Source organism: Camelus bactrianus, chromosome 11, assembly GCF_048773025.1.
Source record: "Camelus bactrianus isolate YW-2024 breed Bactrian camel chromosome 11, ASM4877302v1, whole genome shotgun sequence".
NCBI classification, from domain to species: Eukaryota; Metazoa; Chordata; class Mammalia; order Artiodactyla; family Camelidae; genus Camelus; species Camelus bactrianus.
The window spans coordinates 40,008,527-40,031,647 of NC_133549.1; the positions used below are offsets into that span (position 1 = coordinate 40,008,527).

Genomic DNA, 23,121 nt, shown 5'->3' on the forward strand with positions numbered 1-23,121 from the left:
GAAGATCAGCCACCCAGGCTCTCTGTGTCACCTCAAGCTGGGGGAACCACAGGCAGGATCTGTGCTTAGGGGCTGATGTGTTAAAAATGGAATGGTTCCCTTAGGAGGGCAAAGCTGCCTGGCTAGGAGTTAGACGGGTCCACAGACAGGGCACTGAGGTCTGACACTTGCCCTGTAGTGACAGCTCAGGTATCGGGGTGATGCAAAACCTAGCCCTATCTGCAGAAGACAAAATCAGGGCCCTGCCACCTCAGGATGGGTCCCCAGCCCACGTCTCTGGAAGCAGGGGAGGTCCAGGGAGATGTTCCTGCCCAGTCTAGTATTATGGGGAATGTCAACAGAGGAGATCTTGAGACCCTTCAAGCTTGGAACGATGACCAAAGGGCCACAGCAGCTTGCAGAGAAGCTCCCTCCCTCCCTTAACAGGGCCTGAGCTTCTGTGTAAATCTCAAAGGAAACAACTGAAACTTCACAGAGACCCCACCATGATCACAAGCCAGCCCAGCTGCAGCAGGAGTAGATACACACCCCTTCTCAATAAAGGGCAGGTCCAGCCCAAAGCTGCCTTCCTAGGGGGAGGTCCTGCGTCTCTAGCTGTCTGGATCTTACTAGTTCACAGAAATACCCTCCCTGTTACCCCCTCAGCTATAGCCATTCTCTCCTACCCAAATGGTCCCTTCCTCTGCCCCCTTCTCCCAGCTCAGCAGGTTAAATCAGACCATCCGAATCTACCTGACAACCATCAGAGGGAGTAGAAAATGGGAGAAGAATCAAGGAAATCCCATTTCTTCACCCCCCTACCCAGGGAAGACTCGAGCCCATGTCCATCCTGTGCCTCACCTGGAGGAAGGTAACCACCCCAAAGGGTGTCTGCACGGGCTGCATCTGCGGGTCCTCTGTCAACAGCATGTGCTGAATTCTCGACTCACTGTTATCCAAAGGGCTGTGCCAAGACACGTGGTCCCCGCTGCAGAAGGTGTTCTCTGTGGGAGAGACATGAGGATTCTCAGTGTTTGAGGCCCTGCAGCCAGGCCTGGAGCCTGACCTGGGGTCTGAGAAGCCCAGGCTAGGAGGCTCCCCAGTCTTCCAAGGTGGTCCCGGTGAAGGGAGGGGAAGCATCCACTCAGATGGGAGAAAAGAGTATGGCTATTTCCCCAAAACCAAACACGTTCCTGCTCGCCAATCTTGCCAGCCTCCAGTGGAAAATGACAGGCTGCCAGTGCGGCTGCTCACTTGGCCTGGCAGGTCCAAAGACATCTGGCACCTTCACTTTCCCAGCACCTTCACTTATTTGAGGGGTGGAAGCAGCCATGATCAGGTCTGCCAGGAAAGAATAAAGAGCTTTACTGTGGGGCCACCTGGGCAGAAGTCCACAGGGAGGCTGGAGGGCAGTGAAGGCCCTTCACCTTGGAAAAACATCCCAGGATTTCTGTGCAGCTGGAACGGTGCTCGAAAAGGAAGCCCCAGCCTTGGAGGGCCTCTGAGAGCTGTCTCTGGTTTCCCACAGGTTAGACAGATTCAGGGAATAGTTCCTCAGTGATGGAGGTGTGATCGTGCCTCACACACCTCAGCAGAGATGGACAGCCTGGAGGGGCAGCTGTTTCCATGACACAGGCATGGGGCCTCGGCTGCCCAAGAGAAACGTGCAAACACAGCCACCTCTTCGTCGCACTGTTGCCCTTCACACTGGCCCACTGCCTTAAAGAAATCTGTCTGAGGTAGTACAACCATAAGGGAAAACACCCAGATGCTATGAAGTCTCCCACCACCCCTGACTCTCGTCTTGGGTGTCCTTGCACGTCCTCTGTATTGACCAGCCTATATACATCTATAGGTCCTCTCCATTTTTTCCCCTTCACACCATTTTGCACATTTCACTTAAAGTTATGTATTCTGGAGATCATTTCATATCAACACATAGAAAGCTACCTCATTCCTTTTCCCCCACTAATTTTATGGAGATATATTTGACATATAACACTTTGTCTAAGGTGTACAACATAATGATTTGATATATTGTTTAATTATTACCACAATAAGTCCATCATTTCACATCATCACAATTTTTTTTCTTGTGATGAGAACTTTTAGGATCTACTCTCTTAGCAACTTTCATATATAACACAGTATTGTTGACCATAGTCACCCTGCTGTACACTACCTCTCCAGAACTTACTTATACCTGGAAGTTTGTACCTTTTGACCTCCTTCACCCATTTCACCCACCACCCCCTTCTTTCCCCTCTGGAAACAACCAGTCTGTTCTCTTTATCTATGAACTTGGTTGTTGTTTTGTTTTGTTTTGTTTGTTTGTTTTGCATTTTTTTAGATTCTACATATAAGTGAAATCATATGGTACTTGTCTTTATCACTTAGCATAATGCCCTCACAAGGCCCATCCATGTGGCAAATGGCAAGATTCCATTCTTTTTTATGGCTGAGTAGCATTCCATTGTATTTATACACCACATCTTCTTTATCCAGTCATCTGTCTGGTTGTTTCCATGTCTTGGCTATGGTAAACAGTGTCGCTATGAACATTGGGGTGCATGTATCTTTTTGAATTAAGAGTTCCCTCCGGATAAATGCCCAGGATGGGATTGCTGGATCATATGGTAAGTCTATTTTTAGTTTTTTTCAGGAAACTCCATACTGTTTTCCATAATGGCTGCACCAAACTACATCTCATCAACAGTGGAGGAGGGTTCCCTTTTCTCTACATCCTCTCCAGCATTTATCATTTGTGGATTATACCACATTCTTTATCCATTCATCCACCAGTGGACACTTAAGTTGTTTCCACATCTTGGCTACTGTAAATCATGCTGCAGGCAACATAGAAGTGCATGTATCTCTTAAAATTAGTGTTTTTGTTTTCTTCAGGTAAATACCCAGAAGTGGAACTGCTAGATCATAGAGTAATTTCTGTATTTCATTTTTTGAGGAATCTCTATACTGTTTTCCAAATAGCTGAATCAATTTACATTCCTACCAACAGTGCACAAGGGTTCCTTTTTTCCCACATATCCACCAACACTTGTTTTCCCTTGTCTTTTTGATGACAGCCGTTTTAACCGGTGTGAGGTGATATCTCATTGTGGTTTTGATTTGCATTTCTCTGATTAGTGATGTTGAGCACTTTTTCACGTACTTGTTGACCATTTGTATGTCTTCTTTGAAAAACTGTTTATTCAGTTCCTCTGCTCATTTAAAATCAGATAGTTTTGGGGTTTTGTTTTGTTTTGTTTTTTTTTGGCTATTGAGTTGTATGAGTTCTTTATATATATTGGCTAGTAATCTCTTATCAGATATATGATTTGCAAATATTTGCTCCCATTCAGTAGGTTGTCTTTTCACTTTGTTGATGGTTTCCTTTGCTGTGCAGAAGCTTTTTAGTTTCATGTGGTCCCACTTATTTATTCTTGCTTTTGTTGTCTTTACTTCTGGTGCCAAATTAAAAAAAAAAAATCACTGCTAAGACCAATGTGAAGGAGTTTACCCCCTATGTTTTCTTCTAGGAGCTTTATGGTTTCAGGTCTTATATTCAAGTCTTTAAACCATTTTAAGTTGCTATTTGCTTATAGTATAAGAAAGGAGTCTAGTTTCATTTTTTGCATGTGGCTGTCCAGCTTTTCTAACACCGTTAGTTAAAGAGACTACCCAGTCTCCATTGTATATTCTTCGCTCCTCTGATGTAAGTTAATTGACCACATATGTGTGGGTTTATTTCTGGGTTCTTTACCCTGTTCCACTAAATTATGTATCTGTTTTTATGCCAATACCATACTGTTTTGGTTACTATAGCTCTGTATACTATAGCTACCTCATTCTTTAAATTCTATAGTAGTTCATTGTGGTCTATTACTTACAAGCTGGGAATCTCAACACTTGAGGTCTCTTCCCTTTTTATCAATATTCAAAGTAAGGCACAACTCCAGGCAGAGCCAACCATAAACCCCCAAACTTCCTGACTCCTGTTTGGCCCACTTCTCCCAGATTCCCTCTCCTTTTACAGAAGTGTGTGCCTATAAGCAGCATGTATGATCTACAAGTAAGAAATAATACAACAAGGAAAAAGACTGAATTAGTAATTAAAAGCTTTCTCCACAATAAAAAGTGGCTTCACTATAAAGTCCACCAAACATTTAGAGAAAAATTAATACTAATTCTTCACAAACTTTTCCAAAAAATGAAAGAGGTAACACTTCCCAATTCATTCTATTAAGCCCTGATACCAAAACTAAGCAAAGGCATTACAAGAAAAGAAAGCCATAGACCAATATCCCTTATGCATAGACACAAAAATCCTCAACAAAATACCAGCAAACTGAACACAGCAACGTATACAAAGGATTATACACAATGACCAAGTGGGATTTATCCCAGAAATGTAAGGTTGGTTTAACATATGAAAATCAATGTAATACACTACATCAATAGAATAAAGGTTTTTTAAAAAATCACATGATCATCTGAATCAACACAGAAAAAGCACTGAGCAAAAACCAATTCTTTTTTTTTTTTAATGACAAAACACTCAAACTAGGAACAGATGGGAAATTCCTCAACCTATTAAAGGACATCTACAAAAAACCTACTGCTAATATCATACTTGATGGTAAGAGAATGAATTTTTTCCCTCTAAGATCAGGAACAAGACAGAGATGTCCGCTTTTGCCACTTCTATTCAACATGGTATTAGAGGTTCTAACCAAGGCAAAAAGGCAAGAAAAAGAAACAGAAATGTAGATAGATTGGAAAAGAAATAAAACTATCTCTATTTGCAGATGACATGATTTTGTACACTGAAAACCCCAAGGAATTCACTAAAAAATGATGAGAGAAAGCAAGTTCAGCAAGATTGCAGGGTACAAGAACAATATACAAAAACCTCTTGTATAGAAATACAAGTGTGTTTTTTTTTTGCTCCAAAATAGTTTATTAAAAGTTTTATATAAAAAAAGATAGATACGTGTCACACTATACAATGCATTGAAAGCATGGGTATGGTGGTAGTTTCTAACTTCTCTACAAAATTAATCAGCCATAATGGAGTTAAGAGCAATATATTCATTTACTTGTATTTCTATACACTAGCAATGAACAATCCGAAAATGAAATCAAGAAAATATTTCCATTCATAATAAAATGAAAAAATACAATACTTGAGAACAAATTTAACAAAACAAATGTAAAACCTGTACTCTGAAAACTATAAAACAATTGTTGAAAGAAAATAGAGAAAACCTACACAAATGGAAATTGTTCATAAATCAGGAGACTTAATATTATTAACATGGCAATATTCCCCAAGTTGATCTACAGATTCAATGCAATCCTTATCAAAATGCCAGATGTCTTTTTTTGTAGAAATTCACAAGCTGGCCCTAAAATTCGTATGAAAATGCAGGGACCCAGAACAGCCAAAACAATCTTGAAAAAGATGAACAAAGTTGAAAGACTTAATCTTCCTGTTTTCAAAACTTGCTACAAAGCTACAGTTATCAAGACAGTGTGGTACTGGCAGTAAGAATACACATCTGATCAATGTAACAGAATTAGAGTCCAGAAATAAAATCTCAAATTTACGGTCAATTAATTTTCAACAAGGCAGCCAAGACAGTTCAATACAGGAAAGAATACTCTTTTCAGCAAATAGTGATGGGACAAATGAGTATCTACATACAAAAAAATCAAGAATTAAGTCAAATCCCTTCTTTACACCATAAATAAAACTTAATTCAAAATGTATCATAGGCCTAACTATAATAGTTAAAACTATAAAACTGTTAGAAGAAACATAAGCATAAATCTTCTCACTTTGGATTAGGCAATGTTCTTAGACACCAAAAGAACAAGCAAAAAAGAGTAGATAAACTGGACTTCATTAAAGTTAAAACCTGTTGTACTTCAAGAAAATGAAAAGAAATGCAAATCAAAACCACAGTGAAATAACCATTTTCTATCCATTAGGATGGCTATGATAAAAGTAAAAAACAAACAAACAAACCCCCGCCAGAAAATAACAAGTATTGGTGAGGATGTGGAAAAACTGGAACCCTTGTGTATTGCTGAGGTGTAAAACACGGAACTGCTTTGGAAAACAGGTGATTCCACAAAATATTAAACATGGAGTTACCATGTGACCCAGAAATCTCACTTCTAGGTAAATACCCGAAAGAAATGAAAACATGTACCCACATTAGTCATAATAGCCCAAAGGTAGAAACAACCCAAATGTCCATCAACTAATGAATGAATAAATAAAACGTGGTTTATCCACATAATGGAATATTATTTGGCAATAAAAAGGGCTGAAGTAATGATAAACACCACAACATCAACTTTAAAAACATTGTGCTAAGTGTAAGAAGCCAGTCACAAAAGGCCTTGCGTGATTCCATTTATACAGAATGTCCTGAATAGGCAAATACATGGAGATAAACGGATTAGTGGTTGCCCAGGGCTGGGATGGTTAGGGGGAAATGCGGAGTGACTGGTATGGGGTTTTTTTTAGGGTGATGAAAATGTTCTAGGGTTCATTGGGATAATGGTTTTACAACTGTGAATTATATCTCAACAAGGATGATTTAAAAAGAAAAAAGGAATGCAGTAAGCAAAAGGGGAGACTCTTGGGGGAGAAGCAAAGTGGGAGAAGCAAGGGTGAGACCCTGGATTCCTTGTTACCACCTCCTCAGACTAAGCAGCCTGGCCCAGCAGAAACCTTAGTTGTAATACCCAGACACCACCACATTTTACAGTCCACGTGACCTGAATGAGCACCTACTTCAGCATTTTCATTTTCTACAAATGAGGAAAGGATCTTCAAGACTGCCCAAGATCATGGAGCAAGTCAGTGAGGGTGGGCACAGTGCACTGTCTACCAAACTTCTGAGTCATGCGTAACACTCGTCAGGATTTTTGACGTACCGGTAGTACGCCTGTACCATTACCTCCCTGTACCATTACCTCCCTGTATTTTTCCCCTAAAATTGATTCACTTTTTTGGGGAGGGGGATTAGGTATATTTATTTTAATTTTTTTCTTCAATGGAGGTACTGGGGATTGAACCCAAGACCCAATGCATGCTAAATGCACACTCTAGCACTGAGCTATACCCTCCCCCCGACTCACTTTTTTTTTAAACCTAAACAACCTTACTTTAAAAGGAAACTTCATGTCAATGTACTAAATAAGGAAAATAAAAAGAAAAGAAAATCAGTGTTGCTCACTATAAAGTGGAAGATAATTTGATAATTGCAAAGTAATTCAATGAAAATAAAATGTTATTAATTTATAACTGATACTATTGCCTACCTAACATTGTTAAAAACTGAAATGAGCCGCAGTTAAAGAGCCATTAGAAGTTTAGAGTCCTATCAAACTGAAAAAACCAGCAGGATTGAATCAGAACTGAAGGGGGAAGAGTCCTCACTATTCACCTTACTGAATGCCTTGTCCAGTTAACACCTAAAGTCTCTTGCTAGCTTTGGCAAACCCTGGCAGACTGGTTAACTTTGCAGTTGGGAAAGCTCTGTTCTTTTCTGCTTCTGCCCCTTACTAGTTGTGACCCTGGACAACTTGCCCAGCTACAATTTCTAAGCCTGTTTTCTCATCTGTAAGCAGGAAATAGTGTGCCTACTCAGTGTGCTCCCCACTGTGGTGTGTTATTACCCCTGTACTGGAATACAGTATAGCTACCCCCACCCAGGTCCTATTCCCTTTACCAGAAAACAGGACCGGCCACAGAGCCTGTAGCTAACAGCAACTGCCAGTAGGTGGCACCACGTTCCTGGTTTAAGAAAGATTCCCTCCAGCGCCCCAACTTCTAGCTTATGTCTCTCTGTAGACGTACACCACGAGCCTGGCAGGGACTTTGGCTAAAAACAGGGAAGGCTATAAAGGTCTAGAGTTGTGATCTTTTATTAACTGGAATTGACATTGATTTAAAAATAAATGTACAAAACCACACTGTTTAAATGAAATATGAATGATCAAGTTACTTTGCATGACAACTTGGGAAGGGGCTTAATTTAGGCAGCTGGGAGACAGACCCCAGTCACTGCTCCAGGACCAACACACTCCACTCTGAGTGTGCGTGATCCACACTGAGTTAGAGGCAGGAGAGGGGAAGAAGGCGTTAACTAGCCGGAGAAAGGTAGTTCCTTACAGCCTTGCCTGGTGGGGGAACTAGACTTAGCTCTGCGATGGCCAAGAAACGGTCTTTCTTAACAATGAAAGAGTCTTGGTCACAGTTTTCAAGCCGGGGACAAAGCCACAATGGGCTCATTCTTGAGTCTGGCCTGGTCTTTATGCCCTGGATGCTCAGCGCCATTCTGTCGGAGCCACCGCGGGTCTCAGCACTCAGGCCCGGCGCCCACCCCAGGAAGCCCTCAGCCCCTTCAGAGGGGTTTTCAAATGCTAATAACACATCGGTTGGAGGCCCAGCTGTTAAGCACAGTGGTTAGAGGAGCTCGCTCCCGCTCTCTCCCTTCCATTCTCTGGTTCCCTGAAGTGTCCTTACCAAGACATTAGGATGCAAATCCCTGGGACTCCCACCCAAACCGCACAGCAGAGGGGCCGCCTGGAGTCTGAAGGCAGGTTGGTCCAGGTGAGGCCTGGAGGCTCACTTCCCATTCCCTTCCTTCTTCCCTCTGAGCTGCCTCCAAGTACCACAAGAAACAGGCTGCTGCCTGTCTGGCAAATTCACCAGAGGGGAAATACCACTCGAGGGTGGCAAAGAGAGTCTTAAAACTGCTAGGCAAGATTCTGCCCCTTGCTTGGTTCAAAGAAAGGTTTCATTACTTGATGTCTTTTTCCCCAATAGCAAGCCACTCCCTGGCAAGAAGTCTTACAAGGTGGGGGCTGCCTGGCTGTGTAGATCCTAACTGGCCCCTCAAATTGGTCATCACCCTACCCCACCTCCCAAACATCCTGGTTTAGTTATGGTGATTTGAAGTTGGACCATGCCAGATATAAGAAGTTAGCAAAATCTAGGGAAATGGGTTACAGAAGAAAACAGCTATTGTTTGCAAAATAATTAGTGCTGCCTTTGAAACACTGAGAAACCAATGCATTCTTCAAGAGTTCTTAATTCATCCCAACTCTGGAGAATGTCTCCATTCTGTGTGGAAGTTAAGGCCCAGTGGTGTTTTACACAATGGCTAAGAAAGCAATGCACCACCCCCATGACCCATCCAGGGGTCAGAATCCATATGCTTGGTCCGAGGAGAATGGGTTAATGTTGTCTTTTGGGGCCCCAAAGAGTGGGTTTCTCATGGTTGAAACTTGGAGCCCCGTGCTCTGATTTGGCTCACATTCCAGAAACAAAAAGCAAGGGCAGGAAGTCCAGCTGAATTGTGCCAGGTGTCAAATGGGTTGCTGGTCTGCAAGAGGTGTTTTAGGGAGTGCAGGAGAATGGGAGGAAGCCCAAAGCAGGCTGGTAGACAGGAGTCCGCCAATTTTAAGGTCAAACTTCGGAACAATGGGGTAGCCATCACCATCTCTCAAGAAGCAGTCTCCATCTTTCTCACCTTGGTGCTCACAAATCACTCTGACAATGAGGGCCTAAGTGTCCTGTATGAAGACACAGAGCTGGTTCCTTGCAGGGTTTAGTAGTTCTTCCCTGAAAGGCCAGATGTCCCAGATACACCCCCAGCAACACAGACTGTTGACAGGGAAGGGCCAGGTAGCCTGTCCTGTCTCCGGAAAGTCCCAGGATGAAACCAACACCCTGGGTGAGGAGAATCCGGCAATGGCCTAACCCCCTCTTCTTCCTGAGAAGGCCAACTGTGGGCTGTTCAGCAGAGCTGGGCCCAGAGGAGGCCTCCTCTGAGATTGAAAGAGAGCCTCAAAGTCAACTGAAGGCCTACAAACTGAAATATGCCTTTGGGGGCAGAAACATAAATCTGCACAGGCCCAGGCAGCCTCATGATGCCCCAGCAAGAGGAGACAACCTGGAGGTTTTGCTGAATGAACCAGCCCTGGCTGAGCTGGTGGAAGAAGTGAAGTTCAAAGCCAGTCCTGTTGGCTTCTGCCCAACCCACATACTCTGAATTGGGGCCACTTAGTCTGCCCGCTGCCCCCACTGGATCCCTATATAATTCTATCCTAATTTCTAAAGCCCAAGTGCTTTCTGCATGCTGTAAGCCAAGCTCTAGCTAGTTTATTTGTTTTGTGGTACATTTCTAGAAATGAAGAGCCTACAAAATTTTAAAAGGTCATAGGATATAGAACGGCCTGATGTCACTGCCACAGATCATATTTCTGGAGCCCTTAACACACCATGAGATGCTAGGCCCATTCTGGGGAGGGGGTATCACACAGAGGGCACTTCCCTCACTGTCCTAGTACCCTTAGACCAGAGTCCCCTCCGGGCCTCCTCTACCTCCACCTGACAGCACCCACCAAAGGAAGGGCAAACACCCTATTCTTGTTGGGAAAGATCAGCACTTCCCTTCCTCCAGGGATCCAAATAAAGCTGTGAGTGGGTGCTTCCCTGCCCGCTTGCCCCTACTCCCTAGTCCCAAACCAAAGCTGAGTTCAGTTCAGAGCCTTACAGCAGTGGTGAGGCAAGGCCCAGCCTAGGAACTTTGGATGGCAGTTGAGAGCAATATATATGCACATCACAAAGGAGCAAAAAATAAATTTGTCCCAGGTAACTCCCCTTTAACACGTGAGCACTTCAAGAAGAGGATAAGAGTGGGACATTTTGGAGCTTAGAGGCTCCATTGGTACAAAACAACAGAATCTGACACCCCTGCCCTGCATGGCACACACATGCACAGCAGACAAGATGCTTGCAGAGGAGATCCCAGGAGCTGACTGCACAATCATCCTACTGCAGCATTCCAAACCGAACTCCTCCAAAGAAAGGCCAAGAATTCTTTAAGAAAAACAACAACAACAACAACAAAACAAGCAACTGGGCAAGCGGTGGAAGCAAGAATTAAAGCCCCCTCCCACCTTTTCAAAGTTCTGAACGCAGTTTCATGACTCGAAAAGTAAACGTAAGTGTTTGGTTAGCAAGCGCCCCTCAGCTAGTTCTGTCTGATATTAATTTGGCTCAATGTGGCAGCAAGACACGATGCGGGAAACGGACGTGCTGCACCTCTTGATTAAATAAAGAGCTAGAGGAGGGGTGTCTGTTCTTATAAAACTGAAAGGGAACGTAAAGGCTGTTCCTTCTAAGTTTTGCCCAGAATCAAAGGAATTGCCAAGGATTGGAAAACCAGTCAAAGGAAACTCAAAATTGTTTCCCTATGTATTTTCTCAAAAACCTCTGGCCCTTCACTTTCTCCCTCTCCCTCAAAGCCACAGTCACAAAGGCAAACAGCACATGGGAAGGGAAATCCCTTTTATAAGCAGAGAAGCTCAGCAAAGCTACTGCAGGGGAGGCAGGGGGCTAGCAGGCTGCTGGGGCCCCTGGGGGCCTCACCCAAAAGTGAGTCTCAGGACTGGCTCACTACCTGGCAGGGGTGGTGCCCCAAAGGCCGACTGTGGATCCTGGACACTCACCTTGTGTCTGTATGCATGGGGCCCTGGCAGGACGCCCTCACTCTCCCCACAGTGAGGGTGAGGACCTTGACTGCAGAGAGAGCTAGTAGGGGTTTACCCAGCACGGTTTGCAGCTGTCACTAGTCAAATCCTATTCCTTCACCCACTATGGGCCTCGCCCTCCTGTAAAGACAACAGGGCCTTGCTCACCACTTTAAGAGAGCCTTGAGTCCTAAGCTGGCAGATGCTTCCACTTCTCTCTTAAAGCAGCCCTATCTGTTTAGACACCTGTCAGTACGAGAAGGAAGAGTCTTCTGCCCAGAGGCTTGTAACTGGGCAAAACCTGCCTGGGCTCCTCTCACTCTCCTGAACCAGCACAGAGAACCTGCCACCTATCCATAGGGCAGTTCCAAACTCTTCTGTTCTGAAAGTCAAAGTAAATAAAAAAGTTTTAAACTTGCAATCCCTGTATACATTTCAATCCCTCAAAATGCCAGGAGATACTCTGAAGCTTTAAAATCACGCACATGCTTCGACTCCTTCCACCTTTTTCCTGAAGAGACTAGCAGTTAAATCTACAAAGAAAAGCCATTTAGTTGCCAGGCATTGTAAAACAGCACAGTCACTCTGAAGGGCCACATGACAGAATCTGTTAATAAAAAGATATCTTCCCTCTGACTTAATCATTCTACTTCTTAGCATCTATGCTGGAGTCAAACATGTTCACAAGGAGGAACGAACAAGGATGCTTACAGTATCTGTGCATTATTTGTGATAATGAAAAAATGGGAAAAAAACTATATGTGCATCACTAAGAGAATGGTTGAATGATGGCCTAACCATACTACCAAGTCATAGGCAACAGTAAAAAAGAATTAGATAAATCTTTATGTATTGGCATAGAAAGACCTCCAAGACATACTGTTAATTGAAAAATCCAACTGTGAAGGACAGTAGTTTCACTTACAATAAAGAAGGAAAAAAATACATAAACCCAAACCATTTCTTTAGGTACCTAGAAGATGAATATGTAGAAAAAAAAACCTGGATGGTTACTAGGACCCACATCAAACAGGTAAGTGGTTCTTTTAAGGGACGGGCCTGAGACTGGGTCATGTGGTAAAGGAGGACTTTGACTTTTATCTGTAGAGTCTGAATTTTCAAACTCCAAAACGTATTTATGTATTATTGGTGTACTTAAAAAAATAAAGTTAGAAAGAACTCTTTGGTACCTCAGACGTGCCGCGGGAACTCCTTTAGCAGTGCCAGCAGCCACCACACTGGCTACCACGCCACTCCGAGTGCAGTGGTCCAGATCTGGACCAGCCAGGCAGCTAGGGGGTCACCCCCGGAACATATCTAACATGTCACCAGTGGCACTTTCACCATCTCATCTTTTAAGTTCTTAAACAAATGTCCCACCTTCTCCTAAATTAACCAGACTGATGTGCTCGTCACCTTGCCACAGACTTCAAACTTTTCCTGTTTATTTTTCTCCTTCTCTTGGTGGTTATGGTCAGTTACCTAAAAAAAATCTCCTTTATCTCCCTTGTAATTTTTGTTCTTAGTCCTATTTCTGTACACTGTACATGGTTTCTTATTAGCATTTTCAGCATTCTCCCTGCTTTGCAGCTCAGGGTTACCACTGCCCTTAAAACATCTAAAATCCAAGATCTAGAGACAAGTAGACCAACAACCTGACCAGCCCAGGTGAAGATGACTGCACGCACCTACTGTTCTCATTTGTTAGGGGTGGACAGAGTGGATGCACTTTTTGCTCTGGAACAAAGCTGCATCTCTATCTGTGAGCATTTCTGAGTCAAAGAACTTTAGCATAGTCCTCATTTTGCCTGAATTCCAAAGAGGAAGGGCATTTTGTCCCTTTGCAGAAGTCTGGAAATCTGGAGGGGCACTACTCTAGGATACACCTTTTTGCTTTGTTGTTGTTTTGCGTTTACTTTGGGAGTAGAGAGAGTTGTACTCTTGGCAAGTACAGGCTAGCGAGGTGCAGACAAAATAAGCATCTTTGTTTTTCCTTCAGGAGAGAGGATGGTGAGGACACAACGTGGCTCCAGCACTTTTCAGAAGAAACTGGTTCTGTCCTGGCTCCATGTACATAAAGCATTTGGTTTCTAGTTAATATGAAGAGAGAAACCTTCTGGAGCCAGGAAGACATAGATCAAAAAGAAAGTCTCATCTCAAGTGCTGTCCTCATTACAAAAAACAAGTCAAATGTAAGCAAGGGTGGAACCATTCAATGGCAGGCCTGGGGTGGAGCTCAGAGTTTCACCCCCAAAACTCTCAGGAAGAAGCCACTGCTGAGTGAATCACTAGATTCAGTCTGGTGGCAGGGAAACTGATGACTCAATCAAACCAAACCAAGCAACTTCAATCCTTCTTCCAGCCACCAACCATACTGAAATAAGAGAAAGGAAAGCATATAGTATAGAGGTGATCTGAGTTCTAGAGAATACGGTTTCCAAGGAATTCTTTCTTACTTAGTCCGCTAGGACTTGGCCAGCCCACCATACACCTTTGTACTTCAAACCTCTTCAAAGTACATTAAAAAAGGATTTTTTTTTTTTTTGCCTCTCTTGGTCTGAAACTTGGGCTTTAGAAACAAACAAAACAAATAACTTTTTAAGGTGAATTTTCAACCAAAGTACAGAAAATAATACCAAAAAAACTTCCATATACCTATCACTTGGCTTCAGTAATTCTCAATACATGGACAATTCTAAACCATCTATAACTATCCACCCAACTTCCCATCCTAACCTCACATGATTATTTTGAAGCAAATCTCAAATATTATGTTATTTCATCCATAAATATTTTAGTATGGATCTCTAAATGATAAGGACTCTTTAAAAAAAAAAACATAACCACAATTACAAGCATCAAAACTAAAAAATTTGACAGTAGTTTCTGAAAATTACCAAATATCAAAGTTACTGTTCAAATTGACCATGTATAAATATCTTTTACAGTTGGTTTGTTCAAATTACTATCTAAATAAGGACCACACAGTGTATTTGGTGGTTTTTTTTTTTTAAGTCTTTTTAATCTAAAAGTTTTTCCTTCTTCCTTTTTTTCCCCTTTGTTGAAGGAAACAGGTTGTTTGTCTAGTAGAATTTCCCACAGTCCAAATTTTGCTGTTTGCATCATCATGGTGTGATTTAACATGCTCCTCTGTCCCTCGGTGTCTCCTGTAAATACCAAAGATTAGAGCTAGAGGTTGTGATGTTAGTAGCCAATGATGACAATTGCCTAGATCTAATATTTCATTAGGAGTTTCCAAAAACTGTTCCATCATTCTGTACAGTTTTTTAGCTGGAAATATTCTCTAAAGTTACCTTGAGGTCATTTTTACAGAAAAGGTAATTTTTAACCAGTAGTTACCTTGTGGTTCTTTTCCTTTATTTGCCAGTTTTCAGAATAATAAATTGTCACATCTTCTAAAGATAATCAGTGAAGTTTTCTGGTAGTTCGTTTGCCTTTTTAAGTACTACTATGAACACATGGATTTTAATACATTTGATGTGTTTCAACCATTGCAGTTGTTACTGTTATTAACACTTATACTGTCCCCTCTTTGGTGAAGTCTTTACAATAGAATCCTGAGTCTGTTGATGTGACCTTCAGTATCTTTGATAGCTTCCAAGTTTTCTGGTATAAAAAGATGTTGTAGGCTCATCTTATATATTTTCTGCCCCAGATCTGGAATCAGCCACTTCTCCAAAAAGCCCTGGTTTCTTTTAATGGGAAATAGTACATAGTGACCACAATCTGGACCTAGAAATGCCTACTGCTACTAAACTGATTATTGTTTCAAGACTTTTTTTTACTGAAGAGATAAAATATTTTTTAAAAGAAGAAAAAACACATCAAGTTTATCTTGATATTTCCAGTTAAAATTTAAGAATACAGAATTTTAATTTATTTGATTTTGTATTTGTATTTCTTTTTCTCTAATACTGAAAATCTTGGTTTCTAACATTTGCATTATCCTATTACAAACATTTATCAGTTTCAGAATAATACTACAAATATTAATATTAACAATATGATTTACAAAAACAGTTTTTAAAATCTTTGTGGTATGTCTATTAGGGATATACAGTCAAATTAGTATGTTTTAAAATCTATGTGTATTGTTATGATATCAGTTGAATATGCTGTGAATTGTTTCATTTTGCTCTTAATTAGAATCCTCTTTTTTGGGGGGAGGGGAGTAATTAGGTTTATTTATTTTTTTAACAGAAGTACTGGGGACTGAACCCAGGAAGTCATGCAAGCTAAGCATGCACTTTACCACTGAGCTATACCCTCCCTCATTTTGCTTTTAGTTTTTAGGAAATGTGGCAGGACAACTTAAAGGCAATTCCTGTGATTCCCCATCCCTATAGTGCTCACATCTTGTATTCTCTCCCCGTGAGTGTGGGCAAGACCTGCAACCTGCTTTTTGCCAACAGACTATGACAAAAGTGAAGTGATTTTACAGATTTAATTAAGATCCCAAATCATTTTATTTTTTATTTTTATTTTAGTTGTAGTGAAATTCATATAAAATAAAATTTACCATCTTGACCATCTTTTTTTATCTTAACCATCTTTAAGTGTACAGTTCAGTACTGTTAAGCACATTCACATAATGCAACCAATCTCCAGAACTCTTTTCTTGCAGAACTGAAACTTTGTACCCCCTAAACAACTCCCTATTCTTCCCTCCTTCCAGCCCCTAGCAACTACATTCAACTTTTTATCTCTATGAATTTGACTACTCCAGGAACCACATATAAGTGGAATCATAAAGTATTTGTCTTTTTGTGACTGGCTTATTTCACTTAGCATAATGTCCTCAAGGTTCATCCATGTTGTAGCATATGTCAGCATTCTCTTCCTTTTTAAGGTTCAGTAATTTTCCGTTGTATGTGTGTGCGCGCGTGTATATACACACATGCACACACACACACACACACACACACACATATATATATATATATATATATATATATCACATTTTGTCTACCCATTATTCTGTTGATGGGCACCTGGTTTGCTTCCACATTTTGGCTATTGTGAATAATGCTGCTATGAACATAGATGTATAAATATCTCTTCAAGACCCTGCTTTTCAATTCTTTTGGATATATACCCAGAAGTAGAATTGCTCAATCATATGGTAATTCTATGTTAAATTTTTGAGAAACCACTATACTATTTTCCACAGTGGCTGCACCATTTTACATTCCCAACAGCAATGCACAAGTGTTCCAATTTCTCCACATCCTTGCCAACACTTATTATTCTCTGGTGTGTGTGTGTTGTTTTTTTTTAAAATAGTAGTCATCCTAATGCGTATGAGGCCCAATTAAATGATTCTGAGTTAATTATAAGGGAGATTATCTTTGGTGGAATTGACTGAATCAGGTGAAAACCCTTTTAAAAAGGACGACTCTACACACATACACCAGACTCTTTTTGCTTTGCTGGCTCTGCAGAAGCAAGCTTCCTTGAATCCTACAGCCACAAGGAAAGGAACTCTGCCAACAACCCAAGGGAATGTGGAAGAAATCCCTCCCCAGTAGAGCCTCAAAATAAGAATGCAGCCCACAGTCACTTTGATACCAGACTTGTGAGACTCTAAGTGGATGACCCAGCAAAGCTGTGCCAAGACCACTGACCCAAAGAAACTATAATAATAAATGTCTTGTTTTACGCTGTTAATTTTATGATCATCTGTTTTATAGCACAGAAAACTGACACAGAAAAAAATGTTCATTTTGATTTTTGTTTTATAATTATATAAAATTTACATAGTTCCAAATTCATAAATCTAAAAACAAAATATATTCCAGAGAAGCTGGCTTCCTGTCCTCTCCATTCTGTTGCCTCCTCCTCCCGTAGATCAGCATTTTAAAAATATTATGGTTTATCCTTCCATTTAAAAATATAAAGAAAAAACATGTTTTCTTATATAAATAACATACTGTACATACTTTTCTCACATTGCTTTTTTTTCTTTTTTAAGATTGCAATGGCCATGGTTTTATTTTGGTCACAACCCTAGCACATATTTGATTCTATACCCCTGAATATTCAACAACTTTTTAGGCTATATGAAAAAGAACTTGTTTTGACTCATTCGCCAGCCATTTTATGTAACAACTCTGAGGACACTGCAAAGACACTCTGGATGAGGTAGTTCCACTGGTTATCCTCATCAGTGCTATCCTTAGTACCACCAGATCTTTTATTGCACAGTTAGAATGATGAGTATTTATATTCCCAAACATAACTACTTAATGTATATTAAAATACATGAAATAGAATGGTTGGATTTATACATTTTAAGAGGCATCTTGCTAACTTAGAGTGTTACATGACCAAGACCATAAATTTATAAACCATGCTGTATGAATTATAAGAAAGACTATCTGTACTTTATCCTGCAGTGAACCGATTGCATTAGTAGTACCAATTAATATCCTCTCTGAATTCATGCATTTTACCTGTAACTTTGTAGTCCCTTCCCTCTCTGACCATGGGACTTTGGCCAATGGGACAGTAGCAAACACAAGCAGAGGCCTGACAAACATGTACACATTTCCATGTCTTCCCATGGACTCATTGCTGCTGTGAAAAGATGCACTAGTTATTACCAATATGCTATATTACAAATATGTTTTTAAAAAAAGTGCTTCAGTTAGCAGCCATTTGTGAATGTCTTTTCATATTTTTGCTCATATGTCTGGGATTCCTAGAAGCAGGATTACTGTATCAAAGGGTAAACAGATATGCATTTTGCTAGATAGTGATACATTCTCTTCCACAGAGAGCATCATTTTGCATCCCACCATGAATGGATGAAAGTGCCTGTTTCTCCACAGGTTGGCAACATGGTATGTAATCAAACTTGGATTTCTGTCAATCTGACAAGTAAGTAATACCTCAGGATAGTTCAACTTGAATTTTTCTTATTATGAGTGAGACATCTCTCTTTTCATGTGTTTATGGGCCATTTGCTTGAAACATCAACTTTTAACCCAGAGAGCTTTTTAGTTGGCCTCATCTCTGGCAATTCAAAAAAAGATAAGTTAATAAAACACTGACTTCTTTTAGCTCTGCCCCTGGTCACCATAGTGTAAGGTGAAAGCATCACTCAGCACTAATCAGTTTTCTTCTACCAGCTCATGGGGACAAAGTGTCGCGCCAAATGTATTACGTGTTCAAGGCAAAACCAGAGCTTTGACACACTGTAGAGCACAGGGAACTATGTGTAATATCTTGTAGCAACTTATGGAGAAAAAGAATAAGAAAATGAATATATGTATGTTCATGTATGACTGAAGCATTATGCTGTACACCAGAAAGTGGCACAACATTGTAAACTGACTATATATACTTCAGTAAAAAAAATACATATATACTAAAAACAAAAACAAAAACACAGAGCCTCTAGTGAAGAATCTCCAGGCAATAGTACTTCTCTCTGCTTTATTTTCTGATGCATTCTCCTTCGCTGTGCAACCTTAAACAAGTTACTTAACTTCTCTGCATCTGTTTCCTTATGTATCAAAACATGATACTGTCTACCTTGCAGGGTAGTTTTTAGACTCAAATGAAAGAATTAAAATATGTAAACATTGCCTTGTGTGATGAAAGTACTGTACAAATTAAGTAACTGTTACTCATTTGAAAGATTCTACCACTGGAAAACAGTCACTTGTTTAGAAGAAAAACAATGAAGGCAGAGGGTGCAGTGGGAAGTAGGGCACAGAGTCCATCCACTGTGGCAGAGCAGACAGCTTCCTCAGGGAGCCAGCATTCTAATTTTCAGCTCAGGAAATGAACCCCCCTCTTCCTTAGTTTATATCAAGAAACACAGCTACAGTATTTATGGGAATTCTCAGAGAACACCCAGCTGGGTCAGACTGAGAAGGGCCTGGGACAAAAAGCATGAAGGGGAAGAGGTAGGTCGTCTGCAGGAAGCCAGACCAGAGCACAGCAGAACTGGTTGGAAGCTGGATTAAAAGAAAACAGCATGTCTTAAGTGGTCTCTGGGCCCGGTGGTCTGAGCTTCCGTATCACCAACCTCATACCCAGCACTTAAAGCCTCTCTACTTAAAGCCAGTGGCTGCCCCAATTTGACAAGGGCAACTTCAGAGATGGTGGGTCTACAGCCTCCTGAGGCCTATCCATTTTAGGAAATGTTTCCACATCTCAAAGAGAAGCCAACAGCTTTCTAATTCTCTCCTCTGGATAACAAAGAAAAGGTCAAATCCCTCTTCCATATGGCAAGACCTCAAATATTTTTAAAACACCTATGTGGATCACAGTTCACCACTCCCCACACCTCATCCCAAAGTCTTTTTGTCCTTCGAACTAAAATGTTTCAAGTTTCCTCACTTTTAAAAACAGTCTTCACAGACCACACTTTAGAGAGCTTCTGTCATCCTGAAAGCCACTCTTCTCCAGATACACTTTGAGTTGTCAATGTCCACTGTAGAATGTGGCACTCAGGGGGGACCTCAGGGTGGGAGATGGAACATGAAACAGGCGTTCAGTTCTGAGAACATGTGTAAAGACCAGACCTCCAGCTGTCTGTGTGTCTGTCCATCAGGTACAGGAAGGGGTTGTGGATAACCAATTTTAGGTGGTCTGGTTATTGGAAGAGGGTGGAATAAATTATGAGTGACAATGTTTTGGTGCTTAAGCCAGACCCCTTGCCAGGACATTTCTTCCTGCTTGGAGAGATGGAACAGGGACTAAGTCATGAGGGTGAGGCTGAAGTGCATTTAGCTGGGTTTCCTGAAAGCAACAGAGTCCGCCTAGCCTGTAGGCCCCAGTGTCAAAGAACTCCTTTAATATTAGAATAAAGCCAGCCTTGAAGTTTTCAAAAACTGGAAGACTCCTGTGGCTCATTTTGTAGACTTCAGAGGCTACAAAGTGCCTCCTCAGTGCCTGGGCTGCCAACTGGCCATGATATGACTGCAAGTGAGAGAATGCAGTGGCAGTGATGGCCAGGGGCCACCCAGCCTTGCAGGATCATCTTCATGGAAGACAGCTGGGCATATGTACCAAACTGAAAAAATGTGCAGACCTTGTGACCCAGAATTCCCACTTTAGAGATTTATTCTGAGATAACTGAACACGGTCTCCAAGGCGTACATATACAGTCGTTCCTTAGGGTACTGTTTAAAGTGAGAAAAACTGAAAACTATCTGAAAGGTCATCAAGAAGGGTCTGTTTATACTGTAGGTGTCTGTTATCTTACTATTTGTGATACTGTGGTATAATAAGAAATAACATATTTTGATTTCTGTCCCTGGTTCTTTAACGTTAGAGCTCTTAAAACTTTTGTCATTTCCTAAGTGATAAAGGTGCTAGAAGCATCTTTCATTCTTGGTCTTTGACCCCAGTTCTTGACACAGAACTCCTAAATCCCTTGGAATTTCCTGGAAGCATCTTTTGTTCTAATAAGGTGACTCTTGGTGAGCTCCTGGATAGCTTCAGGATGGGGGCTGGTCCGAAAGGACAAAGCCATGATTAGAAGCTTGGAATGTTCAGCCTCACCTCCCATTCTCTAGGGAGGGGAGAGGCTTGAGTTAATAACAGATCATGTCTATGTGACAAAGCCTTGATAAATATCCCTAAAGTATGATATTCAGAGACTGTCTGGGCTGGTGGAGATGCTGGGTGTGTGGCACATGTGGAGAAGGCATAGAAGTTCTGTGCCCTTTTCCACATACCATGCCCTATGCATTTCTTTCATCTCATTGTTCCTGAGTAGTATCCTTTTTTTCTTTCTTTCTTTTTATTGAGCTATAATTAACATATAACATTATATTAGTTTCAGGTGTACAACATAATGATTAAGTATTTGTATGTATTACAAAATGATCACCACACTAAATCCAGTTAACATACAGAGTAACAAAATTTGTTTTCTTATGATGAGAACTTTTAAGATCTACTCTCTTAGCAACTTTCAAATATACACTACAGTATTATTAACTATAGTTACCATGTTGTACTTTATGTCCCCATGACTTACTTATTTCATAACTGGAAGTTTGTACCTTTTGACCCCTTTCACCCATTTCACCCACTCTCCATCCCCTGCCTCTGGCAACTACCAATCTGCTCTTTGTATCTATGAGTGTTTTTTGGGGGGTAGGGGGTTGATTCTATATATAAGTGAGATCATACATTTGTCTTTCTCTGTCTGAATTATTACTTCACTTAGCATAATATCCTCAAGGTCCATCCATGTTACTGCAAATGGCAAGATTTCCTCATTTTTATGGTTCAATAATATTCCATTGTATATACACATCACATTTTCTTCATCCATTCATCCACTAATGGACACTTATGTTGCTTCCATGTCTTGTTTATCATAAATAATGCTGCAAATGAGTTGTATTCTGTTATAATAAACCAGTATTCTGAGTTCTGTGAGCTGTTCTAACAAATTTTTGAACCATAGGAGGGGCTCATAGGAACCCCAATTTACAGACAGTTGGTCAGAAGGACAACCTGAGAACTTGTGACTGGTGTCTGAAGTGAGATCAGTCTTATGGGGCTGAGCCTTTACTTGTGGGACCTGATGCTAACTCCAGGTAAATAATGTCGGAATTGGGAGATGCTTCTATTTACTAGATGGGATGTTGCCCAATTCATGAATCATTGAATAAAGCCAGTTAGATCTTAAAAAAATAACGGTCAGAACTGAGCTGAATTGTATGACACCCAGTTGCTGTCTGCAGAAGATGGAGAATTGCTTGGTGTGGAAAAATCCACACATCTGATCACATAAGCAAGCAGAGAAACAGAGCAAAGCAGTGCATTTTCCTTTCACTATCATACAGCAAGACACTGTACAACCACCACAAACACCACTACTGATCTCTGTTCACTCAGCTAGAAAGACTATGCATAATGCTCATGAAGAAAGCATGCCAACACATACAGTATTGTCAGTAAAACTGTCTAATTATTTTCTGTGTAGAGGCGTCACTAGACGGATGATAGCCAAATGTTAGAGGAGCTGTCTCAAGGGCTGGGATTTGGATAATGTTTATTTTTCACTTTCAGTTATATAATTATTTAAATCACAAAGTAATACAGGTTTTTTATAAGAAATTCAAACAACAGACAAGTGTATAAACTGAAAAATGAAACTCTCTTTTCCCAACAGTCTGATTTCTCAGATATAACCACTGTTAATGTTTGACTTGCATTATTCAAGATCTTCCTTGAAAGATGTATGGTCAAATTCATATCTTTTTCTCTTTTTTTTTAAATGCCAGCCCACTCCACCCATTGTTCTGTGACTTGCTTTTTTCACGTTTTCTACATTGCTTGGATTTTTTAAAAACACTTTTTAAACTGGAAAAACAATAAAGTTGTTTTTGTTTAGGGGAATAAAAGACAGAACACAATGCGTGCGTGACCTGAGTGGCCCTGTGAAGAGATGCACAGGACAAAGGCTTCCTGTGTTTGGGCCACAAGGATGGCCAGTATGGGTGGGAACCTAGGCATGCTCAGTTGGCCCAGGAAGTTGGTAAGTGTCCTGTTCTCCCTAAATCTTAAAACCCAAAGAAGGACTGTTAGAGC

General features: G+C 40.9%; 1 protein-coding gene across 4 annotated transcripts in view; it reads right to left on the reverse strand.

The window, feature by feature from the left end:
* The window catches only part of SUFU (SUFU negative regulator of hedgehog signaling), a 99,879-nt gene that overhangs the window by 34,043 nt on the left and 42,715 nt on the right, over window positions 1-23,121 (reverse strand). For all 4 annotated transcript variants that reach the window (XR_012510147.1, XR_012510148.1, XM_010970982.2 and 1 more), the window contains exon 4: window positions 841-983. Coding sequence is in view for 2 of the 4 variants with exons in the window: in XM_010970982.2 (XP_010969284.2) it covers window positions 841-983 (143 nt within the window). In the remaining 2 variants the exon portion in view is untranslated. The remainder of the gene's footprint in view (window positions 1-840; window positions 984-23,121) is intronic.